At 37.8% G+C, this 21,653-nt stretch overlaps 1 protein-coding gene across 1 annotated transcript; it reads right to left on the reverse strand.

The window, feature by feature from the left end:
- Positions 1–21,109, reverse strand: kcnj5 (potassium inwardly rectifying channel subfamily J member 5). The gene is made up of 4 exons (XM_044120254.1): positions 20,943–21,109; positions 8,945–9,024; positions 5,812–6,685; positions 1–1,101 (listed from the first exon to the last, which is right to left on the reverse strand). The coding sequence occupies exons 2-4, from the start codon at positions 9,005–9,007 to the stop codon at positions 731–733; spliced, it is 1,308 nt and encodes a 435-aa protein (XP_043976189.1). The 5' UTR covers positions 9,008–9,024; positions 20,943–21,109; the 3' UTR covers positions 1–730.
- Positions 21,110–21,653: the final 544 nt, after the last annotated feature.

Here is a 21,653-nt window from a genome sequence, read left to right on the forward strand (position 1 = left end):
ACTGTATTTAGGACAGCACAGCAATGAGAAAAGAGTTGAACAAAGAAACACAGAACTGTGCTATGTTTGCCAGTAGATGTAACATTTCAGTGGCTTCCAAGCTCTTCTTTTGCGAACTAAAAGCACTATCTCTTTATCTTTATGTGGCAGAGATGTTGTATTAATACTGACAGAAACAGGAAACAAAAATTTCTCTTATTTTAAAATGAAAGAAATGCAAGCAAGATTTTATTATCACATGCAAGCTGCTCTCAGACATTTGAGCTTTTTAAAGTGACTGTTTAGACAGGTTTCCTCAATGGGAGTGACTGGAAGCTTTAAAAATGCAGACTTACAGCATCTTAAAATGAGAATATTGGTGCATCCACAATAAACTCATGGTGTGCTTTGAGGGCTTCCAGCTTGAGTTTACTTTAAACCATAAAACTTGAACTCATGTGAAATAACAGTTTGGTAATCCTTGTGGTTATAAAAAGCCCCCAAACTCTAAGAGTAGTTATAGTTATTTTAAATGTGTGCCTCTGTATGAGTAATATATTTGTCTACAAAACCAATCTATGCCATAGATTGATGCTCTTATGGAGAAATATTGCATGTGTCGAAAATCTGGAGACAACGTCTTCTGTCTCAAATTACTGCAGAGTAAATAAATGGCCATTGATTAAAAGAAGCATTGTCTGCTCCAGTCTTTGCTGGACTTCTTGGCTGACGTACCGCTTCAGTCAAGATGTCAATCAGCAACTGGGGGCTCCTCGAGAGCAGCAGCTAAGCCATTGTTCTCTCCCCTGTCACTTGAATCCCTTTCCTCCATCTTTTCATCCTGACTTAGTGGATTCAATTCTGACAGGCAGTCCAGGGGGTCAAAAGTTTGCATTTTAGGTTCGGGGCTTAGAAGCGGGAGCTGAGGCAAAAGTGGTTCGTCCCGAAGCTTGGTGGCTAGCTCCTTGGCGCTGCAGGCGGGAGTGTTGGTCTCATAGACGTCATGGAAGTTGTTGTAGTCTACTTCGTAGAAGCCCTTTTCCAAAGATAAAACAGGTGTGAAGCGGTAGCCCCATAACACCTCTGTATCCAGGTAGGAACTTCGAGCCTGACATGTCATTCCTGCAACAGATATGGACAGGAATGAGTGTATTCGCATGCACATATTACAATTTTCCACATTTAATGGTTCCAAGGCCATGAAGAAGAGCTATTGCCACCAATTATGCATGTAGAGACTCACACATAAGTGCAACTTAGGTGAGTCAAAGGGGTCCCATATGTTGTTATGTTCCATCAAGAAACTTCTATGTATTTATTCCAAATTTTTATACAGATTCCACCACGGAATCGGCTGTTGACTGGAGAGGATTTTATTTTCAGTATTTGATCGCTCAATTAAAAAAATAGACTTCCAATATAGTTCCAATCAGTGAATGCACCATTGGACATACAATGAACTACACATTACATGTGTAAATAAATCTAGCTGTTTTCAGTATTAGTGAGGTAACTAAAAAGGATGTCTGATAATTCAAAATATTTTCTACAGCATTTTGAGATACTTCGGCGTCTAATCCAGACTGCAAGAGAGAAAGATAACAACTGTTCTGTCTGATTGTATTCAGCCTCCATGAGTCAATACTTTGTGGAATTACCTTTTTCTATGGCGACAGCTTCACTTCTTTCAGGGCATGCAAGCTTTGCCTACCCAGAGGCCTGTATGTCATCATTTGTCCAAGTAATGTTAGAAATACAGTATACTAGAATTTTTTCACAACTATAGGTTACAGTATATGAAGGATTCAATTACGTATTTTCCAAAAACGCAAAACATAATATGATTTCAAATGATATAGTTCCCAAAAGAAAACTAATTGCAATAGAATTCATACTTAATGCATTCATAATGCTGAAACAATTAAGATCAGATTGTAGTGCAGAGTTAATAAGCAAATAGTAAAATAGTCTGTTTTTTCATCATGGGATTGATACATTACAGTTATATTTCAATAAAAATACTTTGTGAAAACTTAGCTTTTTGTCTCTTCTCAATGTGTTCTTATCCATGAAAAGATGGCAAAGTATTCTAACTTACAAAAAAAAAAAGAAAAGAAAAGAGCCTCTTGTTTTCGTAACAATAGCATGGATGTTTTATGAATTCTGAGAAATGGCTTAAAACAAGTCTTATTTTCTGTATAAATAATTTTACTACGGGCAAAAACTAAAACCCTCCATCTCAAGTTTGGAAGCATCAAATAATGAAAACAAAAAAACTGTTGCCGGCAACACATATAGCACATAACCTGGATGCTGGCAGAACATAGTACTTCTACCACAAACTGCAGCCTAGTCACGTATTTTTCAGAACACAGTGTTAGTTTCACTGCAGTTAAACAACTTCTTTCTTCAACTCTATAGGTGACTATGTTTTCTGTTAAACAGAAGCTATACCATATTTGGCTTGTTAAAATAACAACATGCATTGGATGAGAAACACTGCTGCACTGGAGATCCGTGAATCTTCTGCAGAGATGTATTGTTTTTCATTTGATTTAATAAAATGAAGAGGAGTTAGGAATATAGCAGCAACACAATGAAATATGTAAGGAAGCAATGTTTTACAATGAAATAAGGAAAAAATCTTTTACTCTCTAAATGCAAACATTTGTTGCGAAAATGTGTTAGTGAAATAAACGGTGGGCAGATAGCAAAGTTTGATTTGTAAACCCTGAAGACCAAAAGGGAAATTGTTATTGTGAGATACAAAGATTTAGATTGGTGGGATGTTTTTCATCTTGTATAAAAAAGGTCTGCAATTTTATAACAATATTTTTTTGCACTGATTTATTTTAGCCAATGTTAAGATATAAAATAAAATAAAAAATACATTAATCTTATATTGTTATTATTTAAAACATTTTTGCTTCTTTATTGTAGAAGAATTTTGAAAGTTTATTCTCTTTCATTTTTACCTCATAGACTACCATCTTCCATAGATGGAAGCAAAGATGGAAGTGGAAATATTTAATTGAGACCACATCTATTGTTAACTGACATTATGTACAGTGAGAACAAATCACTAATGCCACTGCAAAAGTGTGTTTGTGCTTAGTAGTTGTTGTCAACTTCCTTTACTTAAAGAAGGTCTAAATGGTTGTTAACGTGCAACCTGAGAATGTGGACCCTGTCTTGTTTTAGGCTGGCATCCATCATCGGGGGTCACTGAGAGAGACCCTGAATAGGTCAATAGTCCTTCACTGAGCAAAACAGAGACTCAGAAGACCCCACATGTTCACCCTCAAATGCAAGGGGATTTTAGGAATGAGTATACAGATATACATATTTGGGTCAGGTGAAGATCTAATACTTTAACAACTCTAAATGGTTGTATTGGAAAAGTTTTCATTTTAACCAAGTTTACATCTTTTTGGAATATGCTCTAAATACCAAGTACCATATAACAGTGGAAAAATGAGGTATTTAGGAATTCATGTATGTCTGTTGCCTTGCAGTCAAGGACAGTGATAGCACAACTCCAGCGTGATGTAACAGTAAAGTGAAAGGAGAGAGCATGCCTGAGTCAAGTGCTCAACGGCATGAGAAAGCAGAAAATGAAAGGAGGACATAATTCAATCAAAATATTACAGAGAACAAAGAGGCCAGACCTCAGACTTTACATTCTTGCCACAAGATCCTTGGCATGGGAAATCTGAACTGTGTTGATTGATCAGTATGGAGTGTCCAACAACAATATGTAGTCATATCCTGAGCGTACCTGTCAAATCTCCTGTTCTGCACCTCCCGGTCTGTCGGTAGCACTGGCAACATTTCCTATATTCTCAAGTCTAAAACTTGACAGGTGTGATCCGGTAGATATCTAAAGTCACATTTTTCACTTGGAAAGGTCCCTTTCTGGTCCCATTTACCTACCCACTTGAGATTAAATCAAATGGAAAACAGTCGATCTCACCCGATATCCAAAACAGAGACTTTTCAATGGGCAGCATGGCTTGGTAGAATAATGAAGGCAGATGTCACACTGTGGCCATACATTTAGCTTTAATTTACACATATATCATGTGATCTGCTCCAAATTCAGCATATTCATACAAATATTCAGTGGGCAGGGCCTAATTTCTCTACAGTACCTGATCGAAGCATTAAAATAATCAGCTCCAATTCATGGTTTGATTGAGTTCTATGAAATGTGGAACACATGTGGCATTTTGTGATCAACAAAAAAGTCTCTTGGAACCGTTTCCCAATTAGCTTGAGTTCTCAGAATAAATTTCAACCAGCATTTTCTGTGCTATTTTTGAACTGTAGTCTGCCTGTGGTTGTAGTTTGGCAATGGCAGAAGAGGCCATTCAGTCTGTATTGGCCACAATGTTGTGGCTTGGTAATTCTCTTTATGTTGGGGGGTGGTTATTTACAGTGCCAGCAATTTCCAGTAAGCATCCAGACCCTCTGTATGGAGCAAAGATTAGAATAAGGGGCTGGTTTATACCAAGCTAACTAAACATCCACAAGGGTCACACTAACACTGTAATACTATATGAGGTATTTATCAAGTGATATTCTGAAGAGCTTTCTTTTTTTTTTTTTTGGAAAGCTTCAGCATTTTTTATTACAGATTCATAAATTATATTTTGTTGTATTAACTATCTGTCAGAGAAATGTTTTATTTTCTCACTATCTTAGCACTGACCTGTGAATCCTTCAAAAGACAAAATAAAAGAAGGAACAGGACTAAATGAGTTTACCATTGTTGATTCTACACCCAACAAACAAATGAGCAAATGACTAATTATCAACTGTTGTGTTGCGCTGCTTGCTAGGATGTTGCAAAAACATATGTGATTTCAGTTTTTAGTTGGATATCCAAGAACAGTACTTTTTTTACAGAGTTATGAACACATGACATTGTGTTTAATGCACCCTAAAAATTTGAATAACAAAAGAAAATCAAATGGACTGCTTGAGCATTGTGCGTTTAGACAGCTGTCCATGTGGGTGAGAGCAACTGAAACACAAATCAATAAAAAGGACAACATTCAAAGCATATTATCATGTTATAGAATCTCAACAACAATTCTTCCCATAGTTCTCTCTGCAGATCACTAACGGGCACTGGAATTTTAAGCCAGTTATTTTGTCAAGAGAACTTTATTATTCTTGTCAGTGTAGAAATATTATTATTATTTTATTTTTACTGAGATTGTCTTTCAATATTCTGACTATTTAACTATGGATTCTAGTCCTCTGACTACTCACAGCAACAGCTCCTGATCATACGTGCCTTGTAAATGTAACCAGCCAGGACCTCAGAATTTACCCAAAACAAAAACCTGTCGTGTGGGTAGCTACACTTTATTCATTTTGAAATAAACAATATCAAAGACAAAACCTTTAAGTAGCAATAATGGGAATGAGGGCTGTTAAGAGCACAAGGAAACACTTGAAACGCTTTTGTAGGTTTTAGTTTTACGACTCATTTAAGAAAATTACACTGAAACCTTTTGATTGAAGAGCAGTCATCAGCTTATGAAATACCAAATCCTCATTAAAACTTTTATTGTTACTGAACTAAATGTCTTAGTCTTTTTGATGCTCTAAGAAAAGTCAATTAGCCTTTCATCATTTTATAAATTACAACATTAAATCTGTAGAACAGATTTCATGGTTTCCTCTCTTTATTTCCTCTTCATTTCCTCTATCTATCCATCCATTATTAATGTCACTTTGTACGCTGCATCTTTGTAAACAAAAGATATTATTAAATTTGGCATATCCTCCAATTCTACTTTTTCATTTGTTTCCTTTTCATACCTGTGGCTTCAACCATGCCCTCAAGGATAACGACGATTTCGAATTCCTCTTTCTCCATTTGTGCCATGGACATTTCCCAGAAGGGGCTCTTTTCATTGATCTCGTGAGAAATGATGAGTGGTGACACCAGGAACAACCGATCATCCCCTGTGTCAAAGCCGATGTTTATGTCAGTCTGGTTGAGTGGGATGAACTCCCCCTCTTTGGTCTGCTGTGAGCGGATGAGCTTTGCTCTAATTGACGCCTCCACAATGTGAGAGTTCCTCAAGTCCCCCACTCGAAACATCAGGCACATCTTGTTGTCCCGCACCGATATGACAGCATTGGTTGAAAACATGAGGGTCTCGGCGCGGTTCTTTGGCTGTGAAATCTTGACAAACATGCACCCCACCATAATTGCGTTAACAATGGATCCCAAGATGGCTTGCACCAAGAGTAGTACAATACCTTCAGGGCATCGTTCTGTAATGACGCGATAGCCATACCCAATGGTGGTCTCTGTCTCAATAGAGAAGAGGAAAGCTGAGACAAAACTGTTGAGGTTTTCCACACATGGCGTCCAGCCCTCTTCATCTCCATGCACCAGATCTCCACGAACCAGTGCAATAAGCCACCAGAGAAACCCAAAGAAAAGCCAGTTGACCACATAAACCAAGGTAAAAATTAATAGACTGAAGCGCCACCGCAGATCCACCAGAGTTGTAAATAAGTCACTGAGGTAACGATAGGTCTCTTGCACATTTCCGTGATGAACGTTGCACTTGCCATCCTTCTGCACATACCGCTGACGTGGCTTTTTTACAGGTTCTGAAATCAAGTGGGTTCGCTCGGTTGAGATCTGAGACTCCCGCAGATGTTTCGGGAGTTTCTTAACCTAGGATGGACCAAAAAAGAGAGAGAAAAAAACTGAAGGTAAAACAAAATAAGCATGCACAAACAGCTTGAAAGAAGTACATAAAAACATAAAAGATGTAAAGTATTTACTTTACATCTTTTATGTTTTTACTTTACATAAAAGATGTAAAGTATTTACTTTATATCTTTTATGTTTTGTAAGTATATGGTTCTAAAACTATAGTACATGCATTATGGGTAGTTGTTTCCATTTTTACTTCTCAACCTTGAAGTAAAAATGGAAACAATTAAATGTTGCTAATGTTATTTTTGTGACACAACAATTTTTACATGGTTCAGTTTATATTTCAAAAATGTCACTCAAGATATTGAAATTCCTGAAAATGCATACAGATTGGAATCTGCTCAGGCAGCGACACCAATGCAATCAATAGCTGCATCATAAAGTTGCCTCCTGTGCTCTGGTTGCCACTGACATTGCAGGTGCCAGTCTAGTGTGAATATGGACCAGACCCGAACAGAAACAGAGACTAAGGACAAAAGAGCACAAGGACATCGGGGTCTTTGTCTGTGCTGGCCCTGCTCCAGCAAGGCGGTCTGGCTCCACAGCTGTGTCCTGTCTCCCTCTGTGTCCCTTGTGTTCTCTCCTTTTGCACGCTAAGGGATGCTAGCTTGAGCAGATTTTCCATACTTTTCTAACAGACCCTTATGTTATCATTGACACAAGCCGCCTTTATTAGCATCCGCATATTGTTGTTGAATTGAATGTCATTTTCCACAGGGGTTAAGGAAAGTAGCACTACAGCTTCACACTTCGGTGATGTATTTCAACGGCTGACCTTATTTTGTTTTTGAGTCACACAAGCGTATAGCAGTGAAGTAATAACAAACATACATCAAGACAAAGTCCCGTGCAGCTTTCAAACAAACCTATGACCTGTGACAAAGTGGAATTTTCAAATATGATGTGTAGTTGTCTCAATATACATTACTGCTGATTGGACACCTGTAGTCTGTAGTTGTCCAGTATTATGCAGATATCAATGAGAGATTTTCACCCTGTTGTGTTCATGCTGGCCATTATGAGCTTTCCACTCTCAGTTTAGCTATCAAAGAAATGAATCAAAAACACTGGAATGTCCTTGCAGTGCCTTTGATTATGGAGCCTACAATTAAAGTCTGCTTGACAGGTTTATTAAAGGTAGTATCATTGATGTGTCAGGGGAACTTTCACTGCTCTCCTATGTTTAATTATGCACTTTTAGTCATATGTGGGTGTACTATAATGATTTTCTTCATATTGATTTGAGGTCCTCCTTGTTTAAGGAACATATCAATGAAGAACTGAGAGACGATGCTTATTGACCTGCAGCAACTTGATCAGTTTGGATGAAATGTTATTAATGCATGTTAATAAAGATAAAAGTTATAAATTCAGGGCTAATGAGTTCACTACATGTAACTTTTTAACTTACCCTAAGAGGGCACGGGAGATTTTGAGCTGTGGCGGCATGTGCTGATATTACAATAAACAATCAGTTAAGCTTGAATGGTCCAACCTTAAGATACATCTGCCACACTTTTATATAGTCTATTATGGCAATGTACAAGTAGCATGCCCCACAATTTAAAGTGTTTCTTTAGTAGTCAATTTCTAAAGCTTGTAGCTTGTGTAGAAAGCCATTCTTTATCATTGCTCATGAAAACAAGCTCATTCATTCCATCTTGTATGGTCTTATTGAGTCATAGAAGTAGCTGTCTCAACCAGTACTGCCTTTTGTAGTCAGTACCTCGAGTTGATGGTCCATAAACAAATTAATTAGCAGCCTCAGAATGGCAGCTGAAAGTGGAAGTTTTATTTTATTTTTTTCTCCTTTTCCTCATTGAGCCTTTTTTTTTTGTCAGGCTTGAGTAGCCGCCAAAGGTTCCCGTCAGCTGGGGAATGAGTGCAGATAACAAGCATGAGTCCACCATCTGTTATGAGCAAGTGTTGGATGTCTTTTCTTTATCATTCTCAGTGCTAAGAAAACTGAATTATGCATTGATCTGAGTATTGAGGAAATTTAATTATATTTTGTTTGTCAGCACTTCTCAAAAGCAGAAACAAATCTTTACAGCACACCAGTTGCATATTTATTAACTGTTTTACTTTGTCTACTGTTAAGCTTCTGGAACGTTTGCTAGCCTGGTTTCCTTTTCTCTTATTCTTTTCTATCTTATTTATTGCAGTTTAGCAAACATCAACTTTTCAGCAAAAAATGGTGGATTTGCAGTTTACCTGTGCAGGTGTTACCCCCATCTCCATGTTGTGGTCCATGAGGACTCGTGAGTCTCCTGCCATCCTCAGCTGAAGCACACCTGTGGTACAACAAATAGGTTAATTACCTTAGATGTGAACTTTTCTAGTTTGTAGCATTTCTGAAAAAAAATTATATATATATATATTTATAATATAAATATTTTATATATATATTTTTTTTTTCAGCCAACACTTTTCACTTGTTGCCTTATAAAAAGATGGGCCTAGTTTTCATGAGTAATATTTTGTTTTGTTCTGTTTGTGGCATTTGAAGATTTTGTCTGTATTTGCACGGGTTCCCCCAGATTCCTCCCACAGTCCAAAACCAGACACATTAGGTTAATGGGTGACTATAAATAACCCAAAAAATGTCAACGTGTTGGAGGACAGACAAGAGACAAATTTAGCAAATCTATCTCTTTGGCATCCTTAATGCATTTTGCATAAGTGTGCTCTTTGCATCTCTCTCCAATGGAAGTTGGCACCACTGCACTTGTAAGGGATAAGCCAGTATATTCATTTTACTTGTTTGTATAATTTATAGGTTATTATTTTGTTCCAAACCTTAGTATCCGTACTATAAGACATTAAACATGTTTGCATCTTCTTTCAGCAAAAAACCAAGTCACTATGGAGTCAAGTGAATAATTAGGGTTGGATTTATTAAATGTGTAAAAAAAAAAAAAGTAGCCCAAACATATTCTTCATAATTCCCCTCTACCTAGACAGAGCAATTACCAAAGTGTGCCATGCTGCTAGTCTTGTTAATGAGCTTCACACATAAGTTACAAAATGTTTATACTGAAAATGTCAAAATAATCACTGACAATTTGCTGTACTTGCCTACATTTAGAATGCACTAGTTCCCTAACAAGCTCTGGAATTATCCTTCTAGTGTTTGGATGTCTCATTAGGCACGAATAGGATTCTTGTTACCAAATCCTAACCTCACAAGGGAGAGGAAAAAAAAAAAAGGATTACCTAAAAACTTTGTAGTAAAACACCCACACAACATGAAAATAACGAACCAAAGATGTCCAAATTTAAGCTCGTTATGACCATCATATCACGGTACTAACCTAAGTATTGCATCACATGGGAGATGACCTGGCATCCGCAGCTGGCTAATGTGCTGGGATGATGAGGCAGGCTCAGCTGCACTGTTTTTAATGATGTAATATTCCCAAAGCACAGGCTCCTCATTGGCAGCCTTGTCAGTCCTTTCAAGTACATGTGCACACATGCACAGATACAGACGCACAAGTCTCTGCACACCTCTCACTCAGCTCCCATATGTTTCTCAACTCAGCGACAGCAATTACTGTAGACGTAAATATTAATAATCTCTTTTGCTGAGAATTTAGGTGCTTTACATTTAGAGTTGCATGAAATCATGAGTCTGGATATTGTCTTTGTGGTTGTTTTTAGCTCCGATGGAGCGATGAGATGATGTGCTGACAATTTGCTCTGTAGTGGGATTATTTCTCTTTTCTATTTATTTTTTCTTAAAGTGTATTTTTAGACACCTTTCATGTGTAACAGCAGAAGTAAAAAGGGTCATCTCATTCATGTGATTTATTTATTTATTTATTTATATTTTTTGTAAATGAAAGTAATATAAAGTGAGGAGGTATGAGTATGTGTGTGTCTGAAGGTGTCAGATAAAACCCTAATTTTAGCATCTGAACACCTCCGGAGCCCCACAAGAGGTGATTAATTTAGAGAGCTCCTGGGCTCTTTGTTAAAATCATCTCGCAAATTTGCCAACCAAACAGATGAATACACGCAACCTTGTGATGAAGTAAGCAGATACTTTCGTGGCTGCATCCTGACCTCAACAACTTCTGACATTTCTCTGTCATGTTTCTTTGATGTTATCCTATTTGATCACCGACAGGGAAGGAGAGTGAATGCAAAAGCTTGCAGAGGTGGGAGAAAACACGTCACAGCTGAGCTCCACACAGGAATGTAGTGTTGACATTGATGGTCCAAAGCAAAGGGCAAAGCGACGTGACGAGCATCCGAGCAGGGCAGGGACAGACAGAGGGACAAATGGACAGCAGAGACATGAGACACACAAGAAGATATCATAAAACTCTCTCTGAATAGATCGCCGGGGTGGCGAGGACTTTGAATTAAGCTAATTTTACGTCTTCTCACAAATTAAATATAGCTCATTGGGGGATTTGTGAACGTTCCAACTGATGTGTGTTTTCAATAAGGCTGTAATTGCTGTGTCTGTATGAGATAAACTTGACAAGCCCAAATGAGAGGTGTTCGTATAGAGATACCAGATGGGATGTTTAATCTCCACCCTTTAAGAGGGTAACAAGCATTTATCTTGTTACCAGACGGGTGACAGGATACTTTAGCTGAATTGTGCTTGTATCCGGATAACAAAAGCACTCATTGTGCTTAAAGCCAGTGGGTGCAAACAAATCGCAGAACTTGTTTCTTGAAGGATAACTTCACTATATATTTCTTCCGTATTTGCTGACACAGCATGCAGTAAGCCATCGTCTGAACGGAGAACAGCATGCTTCAGCAGAAAACCTTTTCTTCTTTCTAACCATTGACAAGTACTTTGATTTTTCCCTGTGGTCTGTAATGCTGTCTTGGTCATTTTCAATTTTTACATTAGCAAAATTCCAATGATCAGGGAGCTGTTTTCTAATTAATCCAACTAGTTTTGTTTTATTTATTTTTCTAATTTTAACAACACTAAAACAGTAGGAAAAACATTTATTAGTTATTATTCTTGCTTTATCAGAATAATTGAACATAATTTGATGCTATAAAATATTTAATTTTTCTTTAAACATATTTATTTTCTCTGGTCTGAATTCAAAATTAATTAACTACAATATAAGGACTGTTCAATATATTTATGTTTAGATTTTACACAATAGACCAAGAAAGAAGAACATAATGGCTTTTAGAAACAAAAACCTGAACATTTTTTATTTTGTATCGCTGGTTGTATTTTTAGCATTTTTCCTCAATGAAAGGGTAAAATCTGTCCCAGTCTCAAGTCTTCTGCACTTTCAAACAGGTTTTTTCAGATTCATCCTGTATTTAGCTCCATGTATCTTCTGTTTTTCTATGACCCAGTCCCTGCTGAAGAAAACCATTCCCCATAGCAATAAGCTTCCACCAACATGTTTATGTTTCATTTGGAGATCTTGTTCTCCTTGTAACGTGCGTCAACAGTTTTGCACAAACTAGCATTTTGCATGGAGGCCTAAATGTTCAGTTTTGCTAATGTGTGACAAAACCATCCTACTCCATGTTTCTATGCTTTAATGGTTAGAAGAATTCTAAGTGCAATCTTTTGGTTAATGTTTAAATTATATTTTAATGCAACAGTTTCTGAAATTCAAAGAATGGAAAACCCTACTGCTGTTAAGATAGTAATATGACATCAATATTACCAATAATGTGCAACTTCAAATATAGAATTCAATACTACTGATATTTGAAGTCAGACTTGATTTAGATTATAAAAACTGACTTTACTCATGGCTGCCTTCTGAGTATCCTTTATATTTGCTCGGCTCTTTGTAAAAAAGCTAATCTGATGAGGGTGAGATGTGGAATACTCACATGTACTTAACAAAACTCCTTGTAAAAAAAATAAATAAATAATAAAAAAAGAAGATCCACACTTCCAAATGGCAGTTGCACTGTGATAACAATAAAGATTGTGTAAAAGTTGTTCAGTATTTTTCATTCTTCTTCTTTTTTTTTTTTACTGTAGGTTCAGTAGAAATATTTTTGTGGCTGTTGAGGTTGCAAATATCTGCAGAGCCACTGTGTGTGATAGCTACCTACAGCATTGGGGTCATTACAGCTTCTCTGTTTTTCATGTTCATGGCGGCATTGAAACTTTCTTACTTGGCCGTATCCCTTCCTCCATTCCTCCCCTTGAGCCATTGTTACCAGCCCTGCTATGAATATTTCCTCAGCTATCTCTGCTCACTTATGACACTATGAGGTCGCTCGGTCAAAAGACTAAATTCATCCCCAGCTAGTGTGGCTCTTGGCCCAGCAAACACACAATCAAATTCTCATGCACCCATAGATCCGCATGCACACACACTCACACTTACATCACTAAACCATTTTCCTATTATGCCTGATAGTGAGCTGAGTGTGTAGTGTGTCCTTCTCATGGGGTGACCTTCTGAATGACATGACGCTGCATCAAGAAGCTTGAATCACAGTGAAAAAAACAATCTCCCTAATGATACCTCTATGTCTCTCTTTCTCATGCACACACTGACATGTATCTTTCTCACTCTTCCCTGTTTCATCTCTCTCTCTCCTTGCAGTATATTTCATACATCAGTGGGGCCAGGGACCGCAGCTTGCAAAAGCCCTTCTTTTAAGATAAGGGTTATTTTGCATTGCTGCTTAAGTGGGAGGAGAATTATTAAAACTCCAACACCTACAGGAGCCAAATAGCACACTCTTCAACCACGCTGACCTGTAGTGTGAGAGACGACATGGAGATAAAAAAGACTTGAAATGTGTGAAACTCAGTTGGCGCAGATGCTTCCACAAACTGCATTTCACCTTGTCGAGGTTTAAATCGACAAAAGTTACACTGGATTTAATCTCATTTAAAGTATAGTTTTGTAGTTGCTAAATCCAATGCTTCTTGTTGCAAAGGGCAGAAGGACAAGTGAGAACAGTAGAACAGGGAGGCTTGGTTTAAATCTGACAGGATGGAGCTGCTGACTCAGGTGGCACACACTGAATACTGGGGGACCCAAAGGTCAATTGATCCCTATTAAAATTCTCATTGCGTTGTTGTGTTTCCATACTTGTCCCATTGAGCATCCTCCTTCCGATAGTCAGTACATATCATCTGAGAATGAAATTAGATTAGGCCCTGTCACTTATGAGTTGAGCAATTTCAGGCTTCTGCATTTTTCAGCTGAGTAATGCAGCACATTTTCCACTGAAGTGTGGGTGATAAGCTAGCCTTGTAAAAATCAGCCCCTTGTTCTATGCTATTTGCTTTGTACAGAGGCTCTGGGCTCTCAGCTTTGGGAAATGATGGCTTCCAGGAAGCGTGGATTTTGTTGACGTTTTAAACTGTATCCAATTGCAAACGTTTGCCCGTGATGTGTGTGGCAGTTTGACACTACAAAGCTTGCATTGTAAACAACCATCCTCCAATGCAAAGGGAGAAGTGGCAAGCCAAATGTTCTGATTTGGACATAATTTGAGTGTCATTGGCTATGTCAATTGTTTGATTGCATATATTGGCACATCTAGAACTGTTACCAGAGGACAGAAGGGGTTGATTCATACATAAAGCATTAATTACCAGTTAGTGAGACATCTGAGGTCAATCATGGGAGTGAGGAACTTCACCACAATGCATTGTAGATAAATTAGATATCACAGAGAGAGAGTATTACAGAGCTACATTTTCTTATTTTCCCACATATGGGCTATGCATGTGTTGCCAAATATTGGATTACGGTAAATGGTAAATGACATTGTACTTGCATAGTGCCTTATCAAATCCATAGGGCTCCAAAGGGACTGACTACATTCAGTCATTCACAAATTAAGAAATAGTTATATTCCTTTATTTAGATTTAAGATAGTTTTTTTCCACAAATAAGGTGTCATGTTTTACTACAAGAATAAGTTAAAGTAAATTAAAAAGTTCAGTGTACCTTTTGAATGTTTTTGTTGTTTTCACAAGTCCGAAAGAAGGCCTGATATGGAAGTATCTGGTATCAATATCAATTTGACTTTCATATGCTTCTTTATGCCTGTTATTGATTCTTCTGCAATAGGAAAACTTTTTGTTTATACGCAAAGAAATGGAAATTCCCCAGATGTACGCTTTGTGAGCAAGACCGTACACATTTTTAATGATGTGGATCAATAAGCATTTTTGATAACACAACAAAGAATAAAATTATTTCTAACTATGAATCACTACAAACTGACATCTTAATATAGCTGCAGCTGTATGAGTGGATAGATGTTTCAAAGCATCAATCAGTTGTTATACCAGACAGCTACAGTTACAGGAGTTGAAGTCTCATTTTAATAAACACAAAGCAAACAATGATAAAATCTCCCTTCGCTTGTAAGATGATGTTTTAAGTGCATACATGCTATGAATATAAAACATTGAACAGCCAACTACCCAGAGGAACTAACTCTAACCCTCACTGACCAGACCTGAACTCTTATTAGCTCACATTATGGCTCTGTGACATTGTTAGCAATAATTTGCAAAGTTTAAAGGGAAAGACAAGAGGAATCACACTTTCATTAAATTAAATATATTACTCTTGTTCACTAAGCCTGCATCAAGACCAGATTTTAATTATGCGGTCTCATAAGACATTAACCAAGGCATGAAATGCTTCAAGTACTGGAACACATTTTTGCAAATGGATCCACACTTTAAACATGAACAAAGCAACCATCCGTCACACTGACTCTCTCAAATAGTAAAGTTTGCTTTGTGCGAGCTGTTCTTGGTCATTCTTCTGCCAGACCTGACCATACCTCATTGTGTAAGGTCAACATGATGTGATCTTAAAAAATGAAATATGCCATAGCAGAATCGCAACAGATAGAAACATTAATCTGACAAAGAAAATTGCAATTGGACTTTAAAAAAGTTAAGAGATGATGAGGGAAACTAGACAGCTGTGGAAAGTTGTAGGTTGATTTTCATAAATTCTGAGTGTGTCACCCTGACCATCAATCATTGGTTTCAGCTCACAGATACATATTTACTTGCAATTTATTCTCAACAAAATCTTGAAGAGAAACTGACCTATCACAGTAAGAAATGGCTCAGTCTCTTCCTGTACTTCAATGGTGGCAGTGACATGCTGTGCAGTTTTTTTTTTTGTTCTTTTTCTAGTCACACTATGATTGAAAGTTTACTGTTCTGTGCCGATGTCTGCTGTGCACAGTGCTGGAGTAAAAGTACAGGACAAACCTCTTGGTATCTTGACAAATGTGTAAAAAGTGGCCAGCTTTGTAATAGGCCAGGAGATGGACTCTGAGAATTGTGGTGGGGCCAAAAAATGTAGAGGAAGTTCTGTTTTATAATGAACGATAAACATCCTCTGTGCATAATTCTGACTGGACAGAAGAGCAACTGAAGTGAGAGTCTCGTTGCACTGTGATGCAGGATGGAGTGATTCAGAGATCCTTTGTTCTCATAGTCATACACTTTTTAACAGTAACTGCTAACAAAATTTTTGATCTGACAAAATACACAGTGATTGAAAATGTATTCAGAGTCTGATGGATTCTGTCTTATTCTATTCTGTTAACTAGGACATTGTTAGACAAGTGGCAATCTACAGGAAGATGTATGGCTGCAAGAAGGTAAAAAAAAAAGTATATTATTTTAAAAGTTACTTAAACTTCGGGAATCACAAACAATTCAACTTAGAGTTGAAATCTGTAGCTATCCTGTATTGTTCATTTTTATGGCACTTCTTGTTGAGGAGCTGTATAATTTCTTAGTTGCACTTCTTATTGTTAAGTAGGTGAATCGATCACTGCAGCAGAATGTAAATCTAAATAAATAATTTAAAATACTCTGCTGTGATAAGTTGGATACAGCAGGCTCAATGCTTAAGCATCATCTCATCATGAAGAGACTTATTTATTTCCATTCGATTCTGTGATGTTATAAGTAGCTAAAAGTTCCTCTACTTTTGAGACAGATGTCATATTGAAGGGAGTGTGTTCAAAGGAACTCAAACAGAAAGCAGTTTTATCCATGGCATGCCAGTCTATACTAGTAACAATGAAAAGGCTGTCACTGTTTTGTCTGCCAAGCATCTTTCATGATCTTATTATACTGTTAAGTCGGCCAACACTGCTAACTGTATAGGAGATTGTCTAGAGGAGAAAACCTTTGGAGTCATTTGAAGAACGACATCCAAGACATTGCATTACTGGGCTTTTCCTGGACTTGACATGATGCATATTATTCTGGTTGACTCACAATCAGCTGTCCAGGCTGATGATTTGATCAGGATTGATACAACCAGCACAGCATTAGCAAAGTCACATGGAAGATAGCCTGGCCATTGCTTGATTTAAATCTGGCTTATAGCAGAGTCTGGGCCTTCTCCTGTTTACAAGGATTGCCTCTGGTAGAATTTTCTATGAGGCCAATCGGCAAACAGAAGGTGAAGTTGTGAACAATTATGTAAATTTTAGAATTGTAGTCTGTAGGACACTCTCTATTTTGAGGTACATGGGAGTTTGCAACTACTTTATCTCGTTTAACACTTCCTGCGTAGCAGCAAACTCTGATGGAATAATGCTGTGTGTAGCCTGGTTGATTCACTCCAAACCAGCAACTTTCATTTTACCATGCTAAGACTATGTTCGTAGAGTTTACCAGTATCACACCCAAAAAGCCTCAAGGAACAAAGAAATGCACCACCTTCACTGCAGAAATGCAAACATAAAATATAACTTGCAATTGTATCTGATAGATGTGAACTGTTTACGTTTTTGAAATTATTCGCAGCAGCTAGAATGATTTCGTAAAATCTTACTGCAATGTGAAGTCTGTACTACAGGCAATGGAATTACTGATACCACACAAACAATTCAACTATCTCTTCGAAATGCTCTGCAGATTGACTTAAAATCATGAGATAAATTTTCTTGCAGATTCCAGGCAAGAAGAGAAACCAGATATCACCCTAATTTCTGCGACTGTCTACTTAAATATGTATTTGTGTTAACATAGAGTTTCTAAGCAAACCTGAGTACAAAATGGTCATCCTTGATGCAGTTGTTTTTTTTTTTGTTTCTGTTTTTTTAACCAGGCAGAAGGTGAAGCTTTGTTTTGTTCTGCGTGTGGGCAGAAGGGACGGCCTGTATATTGTTAAAACCTTATGCGTCATAAAGCTGTAGTTATTATGGAAGTATTGTGAGGCTGCATATGAAACAGCAAAGCTTTATACTACAAATCTTGTGCATTGGAGTCGCAGGTGACAATAGAGTCATATATGCTGCAGATTTATGAGAGTGTAAACAGTCAAATATTTCTTTGGTAGGGAAAGAAATGTGAGGAAAATTCCATGCTGCATGTTTCATTAAACAGAACAGAAATTAATTAAATTCACATTCATCCCACAAAGTGCAAGACTGTGACTTTAAAATTCAGCTATATATCAAGTATTGGGGGTTCTTGCTATTGGAATGCTAGAGCTGCAAATACAGATTACCATTTAGATTTTTCAACAGTATTAGAAAAAAGAATAACTCTTTCTTTGTGCAGCACTCTGTTTCGCGTACACTTTCCAGAGCTTTATGAACAAACAAAAATAAAAAAATAAATACAAAATCTTCACGCCTGGCTAAGCTCTTGACACAAATACGCTGCTGTGGTATGTGGAAATGTAGATCTGTCTAAAAAAACAGAGCATTCTGCAGACCCTCTGGAGACACATATTGTTGACTAAGAAAACAGATCCAATTAATTATTCACAGTATCTTCCTTCTTGAGAATCTGCTCTGACCCAGGTGAGAATTATATCTGGCCTTTTGCCTTGTTTTGCTCATTCATTTGGGTGATCAGGGCTCGGAAGACAAGGAAGAAGGGGCTGGACCTAAGTACACAACCGTGAACTATATCTACAGTGATATGACTGATAATAAGATTAAAAGGGCTATCCATCAAACAGCATTAGATCTCACCAACTCACTGTCTTCCCTGGGATACCCAATCAGGGCTCAACAAGCTGTGAGCAGGCTCTGGGGAGATTAAAGTGATAAAAGTAACTTTGGAAAATGGACCGCTTTTATGACAGGGACAATTCTTAAGAAATCCTTCAGTATGTTTGACCTTCTATCTTTTCTTTATTAGTTTGAGAATGTGGATAAGTAAAGTTTTTAATAGTGAGGACAAAGATGGAAAGAGATTAAGAGTCCACACAGCGTGAGTGAAACAGTGAAACTCCTCTGACATTCCCTTTAAAAACATAACAAGAACAGCAGTAATTGGAAACCTGTTATTGCATAATGTTTTTTTTTTTTTTTTAAACCACAAAAGAAAAGTCAACAATGCTAACATATGTACACTGGTAGTTCTTGTAAGAATGTCGAGCTCTGTCATGGAACTGAGCACATCCTTTCACCTGAGGTGTGTGTTCTTCGCTAAACAATTTCATATTCTAACCTTACAGGAAGTTGTTGCTGAACATCCTAGGGTACTTTTGTAAAGATTTTTTTTTATTCTCAAAATGTTTTTCTCTTCCTGTTTAAATAAAAGTTTACAAACAAAGTTTACAAAAATTGCTTTGGATACAAGAATAAACTAATAGATAATAACCATAAACCCTTAAAGTTCTTTGATTTTTGCTCCTTCAATCCATACTGTACTTAGCAGAGAGACAAATCAATAGGTTCCACTGAATTTACATTTCACATCTCAGTAGCACGGCCATAGCCTTCCTATGGCCGTGCCACGCTATGGCTGGCCATGCTTCCAAATATTGAATTAACATTAACAGCCGCCTCATTCAGCTTCTCTCTTTGCAGCAACTCAGCAATTTCTGCTAAGCTTCATAATGTGGAACTTCGCATTACTTACGTCACAGGGAAACATTATTAATTGGATAACATTTAAAACTTCAGCAGATGCCAAGCCTCCAGGAAGCAATCGCTACTTGAAACCGAGAGCCCAGACACTCTGTACGAAGCAAACAGCCTAGGAGAAGGGGCTGATTTTTACCATATAGAAACAGTAGTGTACTTACTCCATGTACTTAACATGGAGTAAGTACACTAATAGCTACTTAGCTGGGTATGCTAGGAATTTTTTATTTATTTTTTCTGTGTTTTTAGCTTCGTCTAAACGTTTCTGCACAGAAACAGAGAAATGTGATTTAATTTTGGTTTGTATGGCAAGAGTTCACATTTGAACTGACCCACCTCTGAGCAGCAATTCGCTTTTCACCGCTTTCTAAAAATGGGTTTGCTGTGACTGCAGGCATATCTTTGCATGTTAGACACCAACCGTGTACAAATGCTCCAAGCAACCCCTCTTATGAGGCAGAAATTTTGTAAGCCAACATGCTAAAGAGACTGATTTGAATTATGAAAAATTTCTCTCTAAATGCATTTTGGAATATTTATGAAAACTGCCAACAGCTATTCTGAAAAGTGTTACTTTATTTTCTGCTTTTGTAGAATTTATAAAGACACAGTGAAAAAACAAAAAATTAATAAAACATATTGTGCTTTATGATGGGAAAGTGCAAGACCCCCCCCATTCCTGCTGGATCACACAGAGGCACACAGAATGATTTGAAGCAACACACACATTGACGTTCGCGTCGGGTTTACTCTTGTTCCTGATGCTGCGCTCGTGAAACTCCTGCATTGCACTGAAAGAACTACAGAGCAGAATCCGAGCAGGAACAAACAGCAGGACTGTTGACAGGCTCCTCTCCGCTTGCGTCAGAGATTCATTGCCTTTTTGATTACCCTGCCCCCGCCACGAGAGCGAGTGGATGCATAGAAATGATCTATGTAGCTCTGCAGTGGTATAATATAAAAAGGGAAAGATGTGATGAGAGCTGGAGGAGGGGAATTTGTGTACTTTTCTCATCAACACTTTTTATTTGCTTTCCAGCTCTCCTGTTTCACAACTACCTGATATCCCTCATTCTATCCTCTTGCTATTTATCACCGTCTTGTTTGGCGCTCACAGATTTGGGTCCCTCATAAGGAGACGCACACTTTTCATCCGACAAGTCACCAGAGAAGGGATTGGAGAGATGAAACGCAGCATGCGATGCCAACTGCAGGCAAATGTATAGGTGGGGGGAGCTTGGATGTGGTGCCACAGTCGTATCATGCATCAGCAGCTTTAAAAACCTTCCCTTTCGTATTTTATCTTGCCCTTCTGTTTTATCCTCTTTTTTTTTTTCCTTCAACAGTAGAGGCTTACCTTCAGGTCTCTGCAGGAGTAACTGGCAGGCTCCCTTCAAGGCATTTCAAAGCTGCTCTTCACCCCACGACTGTGCGCTCCTTCCTTGGCTTTGTTCAGTCAACAACAGCCCTCCTGCCTCCCTCCTGCCACCCAGCTCCTTCTGCTCTTCACTGCTCTCTGTCTACTTCTGTGCTAGAGGGGGGTGCATGTTCGTGTGTGAGGGAGAGTGAGAGAGTAATAGAGAGAGCAAGAGAGAGACAGTGAGAAAGGGAGAGTGGATAGGAGAGAAGATGTGAAGGATGTTATAAGCTATGGGTTTTTTCTCAGATATTCTCACTTTTCCCACCCTTGTCGTTCAGGATTTGAACTTTGCGTGTGCCTTTTTCTTGCTATTGCAAAGGCTTACAGAAATTGGTCCAAAAAAAAGTCAAGTACATGGTTCATGGTGTGAAGAAGGGATGAATATAAATGTGTGTTTTGATACTGCAGACAGGAAAAAAAGGACAAAAAAAACTGGAAGAACTGAAAAAAGAAGGCTAGCATAATCAATTGCACTAAAACTGCAGTTGAATAAAAGCCTCTGGGGTGCAAGAGTGATAAACAAACATAAACGGAGAAAAGAAGAAGGGGAGGAAAAAAGTGAAACAGGATAAGCATAAAGAAAAGAGGCCAGCAGATTCAGAATGTCACATTATAAGTTTACAGCAAAGTTCTCAAGTGGATGTCACA

The sequence above is a fragment of the Gambusia affinis genome, linkage group LG06 (genome assembly GCF_019740435.1).
Source record: "Gambusia affinis linkage group LG06, SWU_Gaff_1.0, whole genome shotgun sequence".
Classification (NCBI taxonomy): domain Eukaryota; kingdom Metazoa; phylum Chordata; class Actinopteri; order Cyprinodontiformes; family Poeciliidae; genus Gambusia; species Gambusia affinis.